We start from the raw sequence: 17,142 nt of genomic DNA on the forward strand, positions 1-17,142 counted from the left end.
GCAGTGGCACCGTCACATCTGCAGCCCCAGAGCGGTGGCACAGCTTCAGGGCTCCCTGTGGGCACCTCATGCAAGAGTTCAGAAGCCTCCAGAAGAGACATTGTGGAGACGTTAGCACAGTTATCTCTGTTTGGCTTTATCTTTCTGGCTGGGAATGACTGTGGTTCTGTTAAATGCCTGCTACATTTGCTCTCAGGGGTCTCTCAGATTGCTCTGTTGCATGCTCAGTCTTTTCCTTATCTGACTTCATTGACGTCTGTATTAAAACCCAGTAGCACGTGTAAAATTGGGAGCAAGCATTTTGTGCTACTTAGCATCTCGGGGCTAAATTTTTAGACTACAAGAACTTTCTTTGTAAAGGCTTTTCTCTTCTGTGTCATCTGCAGCAAACATTGTTATCCAGTTGTTTTGCTCTGCCTTGCAGGTTAGTCCCTGTGCCTGCTGTGTCTCTTGTGCTTTGTACTCTTATGTTCTGTCCCAAAGAGAAGTCCACATATTGGAAAATGAGGCAATACGCCCCACACCACAAGATGGGAAGCCAGCAAATCTCCCCCAGGGCTGTATTTGGGGTCTGTCAGTGACCTGCTATGTGCCCCAATCACTGCCGTCCTCCTTGCTCGTCAAAGCTCAGTTTCTCTTCCTTCTCCCTGGGAATAATACTTTGTAATACATGGGAGTGCTGTACAGACACAAGTTTAAGAGCTGTGAATACACAGTCCAGGGTTAGGTGCATTCACTGCAAAACACAGGATAAATCTGATACTCGTACAGAAGTCCTGCACTATCCAGCACAGGCATGTCAGACCCCAGATTGCACATCAGCCTCTGAATGCAGTGTGTATGTGTAACAGGCATGTACCTCACCAAATTCAAAAAAAAAAAAAAAAAACCACCACTAAAGAATATGAGCTTTTCACCTTAAATATTTAAAAAACAGAGAGCCTCTGGATTTTGTTACCATTTATGTATACATTTATTAAGCTGAAGGAGTTTGATCATGACATGGTATCTTACTAGAACATGTGAGATCTCTTTTTTTTAACTTCACTAACAATGGTTAATCACTTTTTATTTTTGGCTTTGAAGCTTAAAAAAATTACCTCTTTCCACATTCTCCATGAAAGGTTTTTCTACGCTTTTTTTTTTTTCGTTTTGTTTTCTTACAGTACAAAACAAGTGTTTCTCAAAGATGTAAACAACCATAATGGAAATGTAACTGCTCTTAACTTTACTGGTATGGACGTTAGGTTTATGTCATGTTAGATTTATTTCAGCTGAGTGACTCCTTCAACGAAAATTCTTATTGTTATCACCATCTGCACCACAATAGTGCCTGTAGGCCCTGGTCAGGGCTAAGGCCCCTCTGTGCAAGGTGCTGTACAAATACTTGGATGTAACTCTGAGGTCCCCAGCAAGAACAGCATTCACTGGTGTGACTATAATCCTCTCTGTCTCTCCCTGCCCAGTGGTGATCCTCACAAATGATAGGAGTTGGAGTGAAACTATTCTCCAAACTAAGTCTGGAGTTTATGTTCAATTACTGTTGAAGGGAAGTGTTACTGTGGGCCAATCCTGATGCCCGCAGTCCTGTGCGTAAAGCTGCTCACACTCATGGGAATGCTCATATGAGTAAGAAACTCCTGTGGGAGAGGTCTGCAGGATTGAGTCCCTGGATTGTTGAACTCCTTTGCAAGAAAGCATGCAAGAAATGCAGACTGGTTCCTTTTCTCTAAGGTTTCATCAATATAAGTCTAAGAGAGAAAGGGACAGGGTCAGTTGCTCAGTTTCAGCACCTCCAGCATTTTGAGTTCTGATCCCCAAATTAAAGAAGTCTCTGCCTTGCTGTAGGCTACTGCGATCAGGCCTGGAAAGGCCTGTTGGACGGTCTTTATCATCAGGAGGTGGTGATTTACCATTACAGCATGGAGGGCCTTTCTTTTATGGTATGAAGGCTGCATCCTAGGCAGGAATTGTGAAGATTGTGTTCAGCCATCAGCAGAAATCATCCTGAAAACACTTTAGAGCAATTGCAGTTTAAATTATTATAAATTGACACTTGGGGTGAAAAAAAAAAGAAAAAGGATTGCATAAAATAAATAGCAAGGAATCAATGTCCCTGCAGAGATGTAATGTACTCCTGCCTAGGAAGCATCCCTTTATGTTATGTCAGATGTTTAAATGAACCCTTTAGAGCTAAAATACAGTACTCTGAAATGAGGTTAGAAAAATTTTAAAAGGACTAATGGGAAATGTGTACATTGCTCTCTTTAAAACAAATTTCCCACCTGGGTAGCCCAGGAGTATGAGGCCTCAATAGACATAGAGCCGATCTGAGATGGCAGCAGGCATGTGTGTCATGATCTGCATCCGCAGCCACCAGTAGTAATCCATGGGGTGGTAGCGAGTGTACGGGGTCGTGGACATGAGCGCGTGGGCGACACTTTCGATGACTGGTGAGGTGTCTGTTGAGCCGCTGTTGCAGTACGTCTCCATCTTGCTGACTTGCTCATCGAAGTACTTCCTGCCATAGTCTTTGCGCACTATCTCGGGGAGCTCGTCCCACATTTTGTCGGCTATGGCTTTGATTCGCTCAGGACTGTACAGGTTGGTGGCAGCTATGAAGTTACCAGGCTCCACGATGCTGACCGTCACCCCCTGGGGCTGCATTTCATACCGCAGGCAGTCTGAGAAGGCTTCCACACCAAACTTGGTGATGCAGTAGGGTGACCGGGCAGGGCTGCCCATCCGGCCCATCATGCTACTGATGTTCACCACACGACCTAAGCAGAAGCCAAACAGAGACACAGCTGAGCTGCGGTACCTCATCCAAAGCTGACACCTGACACACACCATCCAGAGCCCTGAACATCCACTCCACAGCCATGAGGGCTGCCTGGCAGACCTGCCAGTGGCTCTAGCTGAGCATTGCTGTCCTACGCAACAGCCTTCAGGCAGGAGAACAAGCCCATCACTTGTGCCCCCAAAGCCCAGTGCTACAGGGAGCACAGAAGAGGCTGGACAGAGCCTGTACAGTGGGAAACAGGATTGCTCAGCAGCAATCAGGGCTGAGCACAGACAAGAGGAAGCAGCAGCAAAGAAGGCCTCCAGCACCAAGGCTGAGCTTGTTTATTCGTTAATCAAAGGTACAAAATCCAGGGGGCAATGGTGGCTTATAGCTTCTCCCTCTTAAAAGGGAATGGATTGATCCTGCACCACAAACAGGCAGAACAGTCTAAGTCTCTGCACCCTTTCCTGTGCGACAGATGGATTGTGGCTCCAGGAACAGAGCTGGGGCCTTTCTCCTCTCCAGAAGCCATGCATTTTGGCTGAGGAGAGTGGTGGTAGGGGACTGTGGATGCTGCAGTCTAATCCGAGGCTGCAGTTCTCTGCACCTCCTATCAGTGCTCATTGCTGAGTTGTGTTAAAAAGTTTGACCACAGAAGTGGATACCCTTCCATGGTGGAAGAAATGCTACCTGGGCCTCACACAGCCCAGATCTGCAACACAGGAAAACATTGTTAATATCTCCAGATACCTCAAGAGTAAAAAACATTCTCATTTAGTCAGGTAGTATGTAAAAGAAAGTATGATAGATTAGATCTTGCATGGGATGTTGCAGGAAAAGACAGCACAGATGGGAAAGAGTAAAAATAACTGTTTTTCAAGACTGTTGCTTTGCTGTTTAACTCAGACCAGTCAGTAAATCTGTCATTTTTGTTTACGCTGTGGGTCCCACTCTGTCTGTAAGAGTACAAAGGTGGCCCATGGTGCAGAGAGAAGTCTAACAGACCTTTCGGCCTCTAACACAGCAAGACATGGGGCAGGATGAGGGGCCTGCTCCAAAGAGTGCAGTCAGGAGTAGATCACTTACCCTTTGATCTCCGGATGAGTGGGAGGAAAGCCTTGGTGGTTCGTACAGTCCCCCACAGGTTCACTTCAGCTACCTCCATGTAGGTGTCCATGCTGGTGAACTCTACTTCCCCAAATGTGGAGATCCCAGCATTGTTAACCAGTCCCCAGAGCCCTAGAAGACAAAATCAAGCACAAAGCTTTCCCTCTGTGGGACTAGCGGGAGCAGCGTGGAAAAGGCCTTGCTGACAGATTACTGAACCATGTAACAGAGCTTTTCATTACAACTTGCAATGACGAAAGTCAGACAGAAGAGAATCCACAGCAAACTTCAGTCTCCTGAGCAAATCTAACTGGAATCAGGATGTGCCTGTACAGCTCAACACTGTAGCCACACTGTACCATGAATAAGGCTTCCCAGGATGTTCTGAGACAGCATAAGACTTCAGCCTTGACTAAGCTGTTCTCCTTGCCATTCTGTTTTTATCCATCATCATTTTTTAAAAGAAGCAAGATATAGTATCTAAATTCAAATAATAGTAGGAGAGACCTTGTGAGAAACAAAAAATTATTTCAAAATAAAATCCCTTGTGTCACCATAAGAACTAGAATGTCTGCTATGCTGGGAAGGGGGATGTGGGCATGAGCAGACATGGGTGGGAACACATGCCACAGCTTCTCCCTTTTATTCTGCTGCAACCAAGATGGGAACAACTGAAGCTATCAAGTCATTTGGCAATGAAAAGAAAGATTAAAAAGGAATTTGGAATAAAATAAACTCACTTTATATAATATTTTAATTTCACAGGAAACAGACTAAGAAAGGTCTGTGATGGCTTCTGTCTGCTGTTTAGAAAAACTCACTGTTATCTGTTGACTGTGTCCAGATCTGTGTTCTCAGAAGCAGCTCAGAAAAGGTAACTTCATCTCAGCCTGTGCTTGAGAACACAAGGCTAGAAAACTTAACTTATACAGAAGATCCATATATAAAAATTAAATACAAATAAAATAAACCAGTTCATGCAAAATCCAAACCAAAACTTTACTGGTTGTTCTGCTTTTAAACAATCTTTATGTGTTGAAGTGCGGATGTTCTTTGGGGAAAAATGCAGTTCATCAAAGGGTGGAAACGCTTCAGGAATGCTTGTACAACTGGAGATTTTCACAGTACTGGAGCAGAATTTGCTGTCATCACCTTCGCAGAATGAGGTAGGCAGGCTAAAAAAGTCAGTTACAGCCACCCCCTGAACTCTGAAATCCATAATATGGTATATGTAATATGTATATGGTAATATCTGCAATGGCATTAATGATACTCAGCTGGCTTCGTGGGAAATACTTCAGAAAATCTCTCCATTTCCTTTGCCTTTTGAAAGTTTTGGGGTGATGTTTCCATTGCTAATCCCCAATCTTTGGGCACTGGCCAGGTTTTACAACACAAAGGGAGTCACAGGAACTTCAGGTCACAGGAATAAAGCACTAACCCCAGGGCCTTGATTTCTGTTGACGTCTCTGTAGGAGCTAGTGGAGAAAAAAGCAGTTTTCTTTGTAGATGTTGTGTTAAGTGGGAAGCTGCTTTCTGATATGGCACATTTTAGCAAGACATTTGCTTTACACTGCCGCTCCTCAAAGCTTCGTGCCCTTCAATCACATGCTCAGCTTTTGAAATACGCTCTGAAAATGCTCTCAGAGTCCAGCTGAGGGAGCTCCTGCCACCTATGTGAACTCAAAGCCTGTTGCATGCACCTACCTTTCTCTGGGTCCTGCAGGGTTCTATTGACATGCTCCACTGCCCGGTCCACTTCTTTGCTGTCACAGACATTGAGCTGGAGAGTTCTCATTCGATCACTGTTCATGTTGTCCAAATCCTTGGACCCACCCTCTCCCTTGTCCTAGATGGGAAGAAAATGCTGGTTTGAATCTGGACAAAAAGCTTGTGTGGAACATCAAATGCATAGCAACCATGAAATCAAGCAAAAGAAAGTGCACAGGGCAGTCACAGAATAATCAGGATAGTCCTGCAGCTCTAAGAGGAAGGGGAACAGATGGGGTTGCTCCTGCAGAACACCATTCCTCAAGCATCTCCATCTGACCATGAGCCCTGCCACCGAGTCAGCTGGTACAAACTGCTTCGACCACCAAGGAAGCAACCAGATGCTGCAGGGGTGGGAATGTGGTGCTATCTTCACTCTGGCTTGCATATGGGGCACAGCAAGTAGCTTGGTGCGGGTAGGTTACAAAACAGCCACTGAGTGACTGCACGCATACATTGCACATGCTTCTCAGTCACGTTGCCAGCTCTGGGAGCAACAGTCCTAGAAGAGGGGCTGCCTGCCCACTGCTCTCTCCTTTCAGCTGATCTATGCACACCGCTCCCACTGCCTGGAGCTTCCCTACTGCCTTCAACAGACTGCTACAGAGTCCTATCAGCAAGTGCCTGGCCAGCTTGCCTGCTAGTAGTTCCAGCATCTTGCTCTCTGTCTCCCCCCATGAGCTTTTTCTCACTCCCATTTCCCATCTCCACTCCTTTCTTTCTCAGCTCAGACGACAGATTCCCCCATTATACACATATCCACCCACAGCTCCACCAATTAACGGCAGCCAGCCCCTGAGATACTTTTCACATGCAGCTAGCAACAAGGCTGCCATGCCCAGAGCCAGTCCTTTCGCAGCAGTGATCCTGGCTATGGTGCTTCCAGGACACAGGCATGGGATATTAATACAAGTTTGGGACTATCCCTGAATTGCTCCCATCGTTATAACCTACCAGACTGTGCTGGCCACTCCAGGGTACTTTTTAGAGGGTGGTGAGGTCTAGATCTGAAAATAATCACTTTTGGGAACATCTCTGTCTTCACTGTAGGAGACTCCCTCTGTCCCCTCAGTATCATCCCTCACTAGAAGTCTTTTACTCCCCATTAATAGGCTAGACACACAGCATGTCCCACAGAATCATCTGACAGCTCCCTAGCTCTCCTTCCCCCACCACTCCACCCTCCAGGTAGCCCTGCTCATTGCATCAGTCTCAGCAGGCAAGTATCAGAGTGCTCTTCACTCCTGACAGATGAGGCTTTTTTGGATAGGTAGGTTTTTTTTCTCCCCTCTGACCTGGAACAGGTCAGTTCTTCATATCAGGGCTGTTTTCTGACTGCTGATTGACATTAGATTGTTCTAAACATCTCAAGTCACAGGCACTCCCTGTCAGAGACTGCCAGCAGCCAGCTGTCAATGAGACGGTGCTCAGCCCTGTAGTGTGAACCCAGGCTTCCCATTTGCCCCAGGAGGAAAGTTCCTTCAGACAACACACTTTGAGTACCGCAAAAGGGAGGCCATACATTCCTCGTCTCTGTGGCACCTCTCTTCCAAAATACTTTCTCCTGACTTATCTAATTCCTGGACTTAGCCACTGTGCTCACGAACAATTCACTAAATTAAGTACCTGACATCTCCTCTGTCTTTCTCTACCCTTCCTTATTTCACCGCAGACTGTTAATACTGGTTAGCATTTGTCTTTAAGAGAAGGCATCTACCGCACTCTCTTCACATGGAAGCATACTGCATACAAAATGGAGCAGTTACAAGTCCCATGCACAGCTTACTGGTGTTTGTTTTTACAGCGACTAAAAATAGTTTTGTGCTAAGTTTGCTGCTCACTCAAAAGCACTGTCGTGCCGAAGCCAGTGTGTATGGCAGAGCATTGAAAACCATACAAGTGGCACATGTGGGAATGCCAACGGGGAATCAGCAAATGCAAGCATGCAAGTCCCTTGGAACAGCAGATACAGCTAAAGGAAAGAGGAAGAATAGCAAGGCTAAGGTGTTTATTTCCTCAATCCCAGGTCTGTGAGGTGCTACAAAACTCTCTAGGCCACAGCAACACACCAGCCTCAGAGGCCTTGTAAGGTCTACTGGGACTTTTACAGCATCCTCTTCTTCCTCCCTTACTGGGTTGGCTCAGCAAACCCTCACCTCTGCTGCCCTTTCATCCACTTGTAACTGGGTGCTTGGACAGGGACCCCTGGGGCTGGGATTCTGGCCAAGACTTGGACTCTGGGCATCTCCCCAGACCCACGTGGCCGTTCCCTTGGCTCTTCAGAAAGGGAAGATGGCTGGTGGTTAAGTCAGACACCCTGTGATTGAGCCACACTCTCCTGACAGGGATGCAGCCTGCCCACAACCCCTGGGCCCATACGCAGCAGTGGAAGGACCTTCTCACGCTATGCCAAGAGACCAGTATACCTCTGCTATCAGCACCAGAGTGCACTGTCCCAATGGCGAGAGGACCCAGCTCTTGCATACTGAGAAAGCACACCAGTGCCTCATCTTCCCCTTTCTATGGTCACTCTCTGGGGCCCACAGGCTTCACCTTCTATCTTTATCAGTGTCCTTGAAGTGGTATGTAACACCCTGTGGCTCTGAGCACTCTTGGTGAGCCCTACAGTAACTGGCCTGCATGCTGGCTTGCTCAGATAACCTCTGCCTTCTCATCCCCCTGCAAGCCCCAGCAGGCCTGAGCACACAAAGCAAAGCAAACAGGGATTCCACCACACTCCTGACAGCCATAACAAACATCACATATGTCCACTGGTAACAGATACTGATGGAAAAATACCTTCTTCATCTTGGGTCAGCTGGCTCCTCCAGCTATTAACCAAAGAGGAAAAAATAAGACAGCTGCAGTGTGATCATTCATTGGATCTAGTCTACCACTGTCTTTTGGCAATGAAGCATCAACACAACGCTTACATAAATATATTCACCAGTGAAACTGTTAGGAAGAAATTGTGTGTGAAATAGCACGTTGTTAGCACAGATCCATCCTTGGGCCCCTCAGTTGTGACTAAACATTTCTTTTAGGTTTCCTTCAGTAAAAATACATTGGGCGCTCAGGACCTGTCCACTCTAGGAAAGGTTTCCTGATGAAGAGTCAGCACTGCACACATTTTTAATCTGCAACAAGGGTGCAATGTTCCTCAGAACAATGCATACCCTGAGGACACGATGGCTTCCCAAACTGAAGTATGTTTCTGATGTGCAGATGTGCTGTGAAAAACAGTCCCATCAAAGTAACACTGAAGTTTCAGAGTCATTTCCTCTCTGTCAGGGCTAGGTCAAATATACCCAAGCAAAAGATGTTCCTTCTCATTTCTACCTCCACTTCTATGTAGCTTCTAAAAACACAACAGGCTTTTTCTGCCCTTAAAAACAGCACCAGCAATAATTACAGTCTGATCAGAATTCTGCTTATGGTTTTCCTAGTGAAAACCGTGGCAAAATGAGAAATCAACTCAGTCTCCTGGAGTTGCTTTAGTTGCACATAATGTATATGGCCTGAACACACAAAGGAGACCAGCCTGCTAACTAAGGAGCTTTGGCATTTTAGTGTTTTTCTGATGACAGCTGTTGTTACCAGTCTCACCATAGTCACACAGATTTTGGAACATGGGATGCGAGTCCAGCTAAAGAAGCAGTATTTAATTACGCAGTGACACAGCATAGCTTTCTGCTGATTTCTGGTAAGGAAATAAATATTGATCAAAGCCTAAAAGAGTTCTGGCATGCTGCTGCATGTCAGCTTATGCTAAAATTGTCAGAGGCCAAAATTTTTCACTAACATGCATTCAGTAGGAAGAGTACTGAAGACACCAAAATGGAAGGGAGGTTTCAGTGACAGTTAAAGACATGCTCACTGAAAAACGGGTCTTTCTGGCAGCTCAGACAGAGGAAGTGAAACCCCAAAGTAACTTTGCAGCTCTGAAATTTTTGGCTCCTGTCAACATAGAGGCAGGTTTTTTTAAGTCTGCAACATTCTTATATTCTCTAATATTGATCTTCAGTTACAAAAGTTGAATAGGAACATCTGCCAAAAGAAGTACTCATCTACCCTCTCTTTTCTTGACACCTTTTAAAAACCAGGAATTTATAAGTGTCATTTCCTGCTGCAAAGCCTGTAGAGGGAGCCCAGGTTAACACATAAACCCTTGACCCAAAGCTGAGACACCACAAGGTACAGAGCTATCAAAACACAAACTTCTCTTTTGAAAAAATGCAGCAGAAAGAAACTAGTAATTTAAGAAAAATTTAGTAATAATGGAAAAATTGACAGCAAAAACAGTATTAATAACATTTACAAAACACCTGGCAAATGATCTTTAAATAACGTAACTATTCAAGGTATGTTTATAGTGATGAGTGAGCTAAAAGATCAGGATCACACTAACAGACCCACCTCAAGATATCCCGAGGAGTTTGTTTCTGTGGGAAATGGCCATGCAACTAAAAAAGTGCAGTGCTTCATAAGGAGAGAGCAGGTAAAGCTCTCTCCTGTTCTGCATGACCAGGTATCTCTGACTGCCCTACAAAGCGCTCCTGAAGAGTGTATCACAACTGCATCACAAAGCTATTTGTGGCCTGATTCTGCTCTCATTTGCACTAGTAGAACTCTGTCACCTTCACAGCGATTTCAGGAGACCCTCAATACACACTGATGTATAACTGTACTCATGAACATAGAAAAACATGCTCATACCACATGCCATAAAATCACTGGTGGCACGGTCTATGTCACAATCAAAATAAACCCTGCGTAAATATGTATAGTCTGAGCACAGGGCCAAAGGTCTGGACTCAACCTGACCCAAAAATTTGCTTATAGATAAGCCTATAAAATTAGATTTGGGGTTCCAGTCCATCAGATATGGAACAGACTACAATGCTGTGACTCAAATAAGAACCTCCCTAGATACTGTTCAGTTCTATTCTGGTCTAGACCAGGTTATGCTCTATGAAATTCAAGCATCTGTGTCATTCCCTTTGGGCTACCAACCACCCTCCCTCTCCTTGGCAGAAAGCTGTGCAGAGTGGAGAGGGAAGACTGGATTTCCTATGTATCTGTGCATGTGCCACAGGTAAAGAATACAGTTTTTGTTTTCCCTACCTTTTGCAAGCAGCCAGCGTAAATAATGAAACCTTTGTCATGCAGGTGTTTGGCCAAGGCAAATCCAAATCCTGAGTCACAACCTGTTATAAGCACAGCTTTGGTGCCAATCTGCAAAACAAAACAGAACAAAACACACTGGAATTGAGTATTTTAAATCAGTGATTTGCGATGCACAGAACAAAACCATGTCCTTGGCCAGAAGCAGCCTGTTCCCCACACTCCTTGCCAGCTACTGCCACCCAGTGCCTCCTGAAGACAAGATATGAAGGTTTCGTACTGAGTTCACTCCGGTATGAACTATTCCTATATGTTCAAAACAGGGAGGAGTCCACTCTTCTGTGCCATACAGCCTGTAGGGCATGGCAAAGACAGCTTGACTGAAGAAAGGGTATGGGATAACCTTACTGATTGCTCACTCATCTTTCTCTCTCTAGCAAATAAACCCTCTAGTGCTGGGTTTCAAAAATTCAGCAGAATCAAGTGGGTTTAATATTTGAAATTAAGACTAGATGGTCAGTCTTTTTGTTTGGTTTTTGGTATTCTTATTTTTCAACTTACAATTTAAGTAGAAATATACCCCCTTCCTTCTCCAAACCCCTTCTTCTATCCCAAAGAGGGGCAGCAGTTAAGTGCCATGCTAAAAATTGTATGATGTATCAGACATTCCAGCAGCAAAATGTGCATATGCAGCAAGGTACTGCTGTGGGTAGGATTAAGTAATAATTGAAATTCATTCCAACTCATCTCTTGTAACAAAAGTGAAATTTTACTTTCCCCAGCATACCCAGGGACTGATCAGGGTCACACTGGAAGCCCAGAAGTGGTGCAAGGGCCATACCTGAATTCCTTTGGGACCCTATCCCAGGGTTATGGAACAAGATGTGCATGCTCCAGTGCTGTTACAGTGCCAAGTTCTGTGCCACAAGACAGGCAAGAAGGTAAATACTCACCCTCTCCCTTGCCTGGCACTGATCCTGACAAACCAGTACCTTCAGGGAGAGGGTGGTTAAAGACAATGGCCATGCTCCAGATCAAAAGCTGAGGACACAGCGATTTAGTTACGTCTCTTTACACAGCCACACTCCAGAAAGAGTGCTTTATTAAGAATTTGTCACGCAAATTCCCTCCACTCTAAGGTACAAAATTTCATCTGCTGACTGAGTTCCAAAAATAGAAAAACCCACCAGTCTGATTGTTTATTTCCAACCTTAGCAGCATGTACTGTGCTACGTCAATGGAAGCTCTGTGCTAGGAAAGAATGTGGAGCATGCTGGAGAGGTCCAGCTCAGAGACTTTCCGGCAAATCAGAAAGAAGAATTTGGTCACCAGGCTTCAGGGACTTTTAAAACCCCAGCTCAGCTGAACTAGTTGCTGGAAACCATCATCACACTCACCTGATCAACTTCACTTGCATAAGAGCGGCTGCCATGTGGGGACAAGAGAGGGAAACAAAATCTCTCCACAGGCCTGTTAAAAAACAAACAAACAAACACACACATCAGAACAATCAGGCATGGAATACCTTGTCCATACCCTGGTGCTGCACCATACACGTGAAAAGGAATATAGTGTTGCCTACATACATGACATAGATTGTCATTTGAGAAGACAATCCATTCTACATTTCTCCTTAGTCTGAGCCTGTGTGTTTCTTACAGTATGAAAAAATAATTTCTCCAAAGACCTTGATGCTATTTCCAGCTGCAGAAGCTGTCTGGATATTACCAAGAATCTTAAAATAGTTCCTTTTCTGCTGGCACAGAGCTGCTTCCACCCACAAAATGGGCATTACAGTCACACAGTATCACAGTATGTTTGGGATTGGAAGGGACCTCAAAAGATCATCTAGTCCAATCCCCCTGCTGGAGCAGGAACGCCTAGGTGAGGTCACACAGGAATGTGTCCAGGCGGGCTTTGAATGTCTCCAGGGAAGGAGACTCCACAACCTCCCTGGGTAGCCTGTTCCAGTGCTCTTTTACCCTCACTGAGAAGAAGTTCTTTCTCAAATTTAAGTGGAACCTCTTGTGTTCCAGCTTGATCCCATTGCCCCTTGTCCTATCATTGTTTGCCGCTGAGAAGAGCCTGACTCCATCCTCATGGCACTCACCCTTTATATATAACAGCAACAACACTCTCATTTAGATCTGCACAAAGCTGGGGTAGGGAAAGTTATTCATTTATCTGATTAAAGTATTCTGCATTTTCTCTGATCCCCTGCCCAAGGCTGAATTTGCTTGGACCTATCTCACTGTTTTTACACACAGCTCCACCCTTCTGTCACCTTAAATGACACTTGTTCCTTTGCAGCATCTAACTATTAGATACTCAGACTTCCTATTCCCTCTTTGCAACTGTTTAAGCTAAGAGATACTATGTCTTAGAGCAATACTTGGCATGCAGATCTGAAGCTCCTCTGCATAGCATGTCTGACTCGCAGGAAGACAAACCTTGTTCACAAAGACAGAGCAGAGCAAAGCAACAGGAACTGACATTCTATTTAGAAAAGCTATGCTACCAGTAGCATCACACTGTCTTAGGTCTTGCCATCATTCATCAAAACTGAGCCTAGACAACACGCCAGAGTGACACCAGCCTCTGCCCTTGCCAGCCCCCTCTCCGGACTGTATCAGCTTTTTTATTCTCACTTTGGGCACCGAGTGCCCTCCCAGAGCCTTCTGGCCTTCCCCTAGACTTGCTGTACTTCATCCACCCTCTGGCACCTCTAACGACACCTATGCTTCAGCAGAGCTTATCTTCCAGGCTGTTCTTCTGTCTTCTAAGTAAATTTGCATAATCATTCACAATTATCTCCTGCTCAGACATCACAGACGCTCCCAGGGTGACCTTGATCTGTGCTACACTGAACAGCAACCTGCAGACACTCTTGCCTCTGAGCTGCATCTTGGGAAAACAAGGCTGGAAAAAGGGTCTGCTAGGGCAGAAGCTGTGAACCAGATGGAAAGGAGCCAATTTATATTCAGGCAGGGGTGCCCACTCACATTTCTGCAACAGTTTAGATATTTAGTCTAACTTTGAGTGTCACAGGCCCAATCAGCTCTTGAAATAGGTACAGTCAATTCAACTGCTGCAAAGGTCGGTACTCAAATGAAGTCTGTGTTAACATCACTGACCTGCAATCCTGGCTTGGAACTTTCATCTCAGCAATAAGCTTCTTGGTTTGTTTCAAAGCAAACAGAAATGTTAATACCTTCTGTTTTAGTTGCATGAACTTGATTTTTATTTTTCAGTGTCATGCCTGGGTCCTGTTACTTCACTGCAGAGCACTGATCTGCAGCACTCTGTGCACAGACACCTCCAGAGAATAACTGCTTGGCATTCTGCCCACCTTGACCAGAAGGCAAGGGCATAAAATAGATGTCGTCTGTTGATCAGCAGGAACGTCAGAGGAAACAGCTACGATATGTATGCGATGTCAGCCCCCTCACAGTACACTAATGTACCATGAGCCATTTTTGTCATTCTGCATGACTGAATTCTAGAGACCACAACTGAGACTTTCAAAATGCACAGATGGTCCTCCAACTGAATTTGTGCTTGTAACCATGCATTCACTTTTGTTCAGTTACACTAAAAAAGAAGGTCTTCAGCTTGAAGAGTCAAGTATATAAATGCTACCTGAAGGAATTAAGACATCCGTATAGGGACAACACTGTCTTTCAGATGAACAGCTGGATTTCAGGTTTAGTTGCTTGTATGTACTTCAAAAAACGCAACACATTTTTACCCTGAGTACAAAATGCACAAAGCACAAATATACAGTAAGCAAAACAAAGAAGAAGAAAATAATATGCTGAAAATTCTTTTCTCAAGTTAATAAAGCATTAATTTGTATTTTTAAGGCTACAGCAGATTCCTGCTGATGCAGCTTTGGTGTGTGTGGAGTAAATAGGAGATGAAAGGCCTACGTCTGTTTGCATAGGATCTCTAACAGCTTAGCTGTCTTGGGTCTCTACAAACTCCCTGTTACAGCAGCCATCCTTGACAGTGATGGTGCTGAACACCACTATCAACAGCAGTAGGACAACACTGGAGGTGGCAGTTCTTGCTTAGCAGGTCATGAGCCACTTTTAAATGGCTTATGTAGAATTAGTGGTACACAAACCATTGTTTGGAAACCCTGCTCTAAAGCAAAGCCAGTGAAAGCACTCAGCTTGGTCTGAATTTGGACTAGTAAGGTCCTTATCAATATAAAAGTGTTTGGTTTTTTTTTTTTCAGAGCATGGAAATAGAATTACGTAGGCATTTTTCTGTTCATGTTCAAAAAAACTCAGCTTCATAACTCAGCCCACCTTCATTTCTCACTAAAACTCTCCCTCTCAACCTTCTTATTTCATGTGATTCATTGTTGCTCTAACAAAGTCATAGAAATATGACTGTACCTGGCAAGGCCTACTTGCTGATATTCAGGAATAAATCCTTGCTTGACAATGAATTAAGGCTCTACTCAACACCCTTTTGAGTGCAGTTGATTGTCCAAGTGTAAAAAAAAACCAACAACATGTTGCCAGCCCCTCCTTGTATACAGAGTCATCTCCTCTGTGCTCAGCTCAAGGACTGAGCACTGGCACAGGCTGCCCAGGCAGATTGCAGTCTCCAAAAGCCACCTGGACATAGTCCTGGGCAACCAGCTCTAGGAGGCCCTGCTTGAGCAGCTGGTGGGACCAGATGATCCCCAGAGGTCCCTTCTAACCTGAACCATGGAGTGATTCTGTAATAAACTGTGTCACTGAAGTCAAATGAACCCTCAACGTGTGTTTTACTCAAGATCTCACTCTTCCTTCTTCTCTACCAAATTACTTACCTGAAGCCATTGCCTGGGTCCTTGAAATTCAGGGTTTTCACAGCGAAGTTCAGGAGGGGCCGGGACAGCTTAGTAGCCAACATGTTTTCAATTAACACACTCTACCAACAGCAAGACTGTTCTCCTGTAGCTCTGCAATACAAGATAGTACCTCTGTTTTAGTTGCTCAATTATTTTGTAAGTCGTGCTGACTCCATCTATTTCAACATGAAAAATAAAGTCCAAAGGAACTCATCTTTCCCCCTTGCAGTCCCTCACACTGAGACAAACAGCTCAACCTTCAACCACTTCAAAATGCTTTTAAATAAAGAAAAAGATTAGAAGCAAACTGACAAGCAGGGAGGTATTTAAAGTCAATTTCTCCTTTACTGAATCTTTACCTGTATTCTCTGAAACAGTTAAAAATTGAGGTACTTTCATTGAAAATATTATTTCAACTGAGCTATATGAAATAATTTTAAACCAAAATATAACTTCAAGTCACAGGTGATGTTATATGTTCCCAAAGCAATCCTTGGGCTTTACAGCCAGTACAGTCATGTGGTTAAAAATACATTTCTTTGTAATTATATAGCTGGTGATGCTGGACTATGCACAGGGAATTACCATTAAACTCACCACGGGGTGAAAGCAGCTCAAGAACAAGAGTTACGTACAGAAATTTAAATCATATTCATCTTGGATAAAACCAATCCAGCTCACAAAACACATCTCCCCAGCTTAATGCACAGCCTCTTTAACTAATGCAGAAAAGCAGTGTCTAATTGTTAGGGCTCATTTGCAGCTCTACCGAAGGCTGGGCTGCTGCTGCGGCAGCTTCAGGCCTGATGGGAAACAGGCCTCGAGTGAAAACGACTGAAATTACCACAAAAAGAGCAGTGCGGGGGCACCGAGCTCGGAAGAGAGAGGTCTGGGCTCAGAAGGACTGCCAGCCTCCGGTAATCCTCAGAAATTCAGCGGTTTGGATCCAATTCGAGAGCTCGGTGGCTGCCCACGCAGTTTTTTGCAAGGAATTTTGTCACGAGGGGACGGGCCTTCCCCGGGCAGGGTCTGCCGGCCCAGCCCCATGCAGGGGCGCGGCTCCCGTGGCCGGGAACGGGCTCCCGCGTTCGCCAAGGGCGCACGAGTGCGTGGCAGCCCCGCGGGGGCACGGAGAAGCCCGCGGCCCCCCGCGCGTGGGCGGCGTGGGGCGGGCTGAGGGCGGAGGAGGCGTAGAGGTTGTGCCAGCGCCCCTCGCTTCCCGCCCCGCCCGGATCGCCCCCTCCCCGCGGGCAGGCAAGGTCAGCGGGCGGCCCGCAGCCCGGGGTCCGGCGGGGCTGGGCCGCCACTGCCGCCCAAACCCCTCCCGACTCGCTTCCCCCCACACCTCCGGCGGAGGCCCCGAGGCGGCGGCAACAGGCCACCCCACGCTACCTGGAGCCGGCGGGACTGGCGGGCGCTGCTGCCGTTTGAATGAGGCTGGGCCGGTGCCCCCGGCTGCCGGGGCGCGGCGGGGGGCGGGCCGGGGGAAGGGCCGGGGCGGGCGCGGGTG

The 17,142-nt window shown here is 45.7% G+C and overlaps 1 protein-coding gene across 2 annotated transcripts; it reads right to left on the reverse strand.

Annotated features, from left to right (window-relative positions):
* Positions 1 to 949: 949 nt before the first annotated feature.
* Positions 950 to 17,141, reverse strand: BDH1 (3-hydroxybutyrate dehydrogenase 1). 2 transcript variants are annotated; one of them, XM_065844295.2, is made up of 7 exons: positions 17,025 to 17,141; positions 15,612 to 15,743; positions 12,184 to 12,256; positions 10,787 to 10,897; positions 5,600 to 5,741; positions 3,872 to 4,024; positions 950 to 2,780 (listed from the first exon to the last, which is right to left on the reverse strand). In XM_065844295.2, the coding sequence occupies exons 2-7, from the start codon at positions 15,692 to 15,694 to the stop codon at positions 2,311 to 2,313; spliced, it is 1,032 nt and encodes a 343-aa protein (XP_065700367.1). In that variant the 5' UTR covers positions 15,695 to 15,743; positions 17,025 to 17,141; the 3' UTR covers positions 950 to 2,310. The 2 variants fall into 2 exon arrangements, with proteins under 2 accessions (XP_065700367.1, XP_065700368.1); XM_065844296.2 differs by lacking the exon at positions 17,025 to 17,141 and adding an exon at positions 16,477 to 16,615.
* Between the last annotated feature and the right edge of the window lies 1 nt (position 17,142).

The sequence above is a fragment of the Patagioenas fasciata genome, chromosome 9 (genome assembly GCF_037038585.1).
Source record: "Patagioenas fasciata isolate bPatFas1 chromosome 9, bPatFas1.hap1, whole genome shotgun sequence".
NCBI classification, from domain to species: domain Eukaryota; kingdom Metazoa; phylum Chordata; class Aves; order Columbiformes; family Columbidae; genus Patagioenas; species Patagioenas fasciata.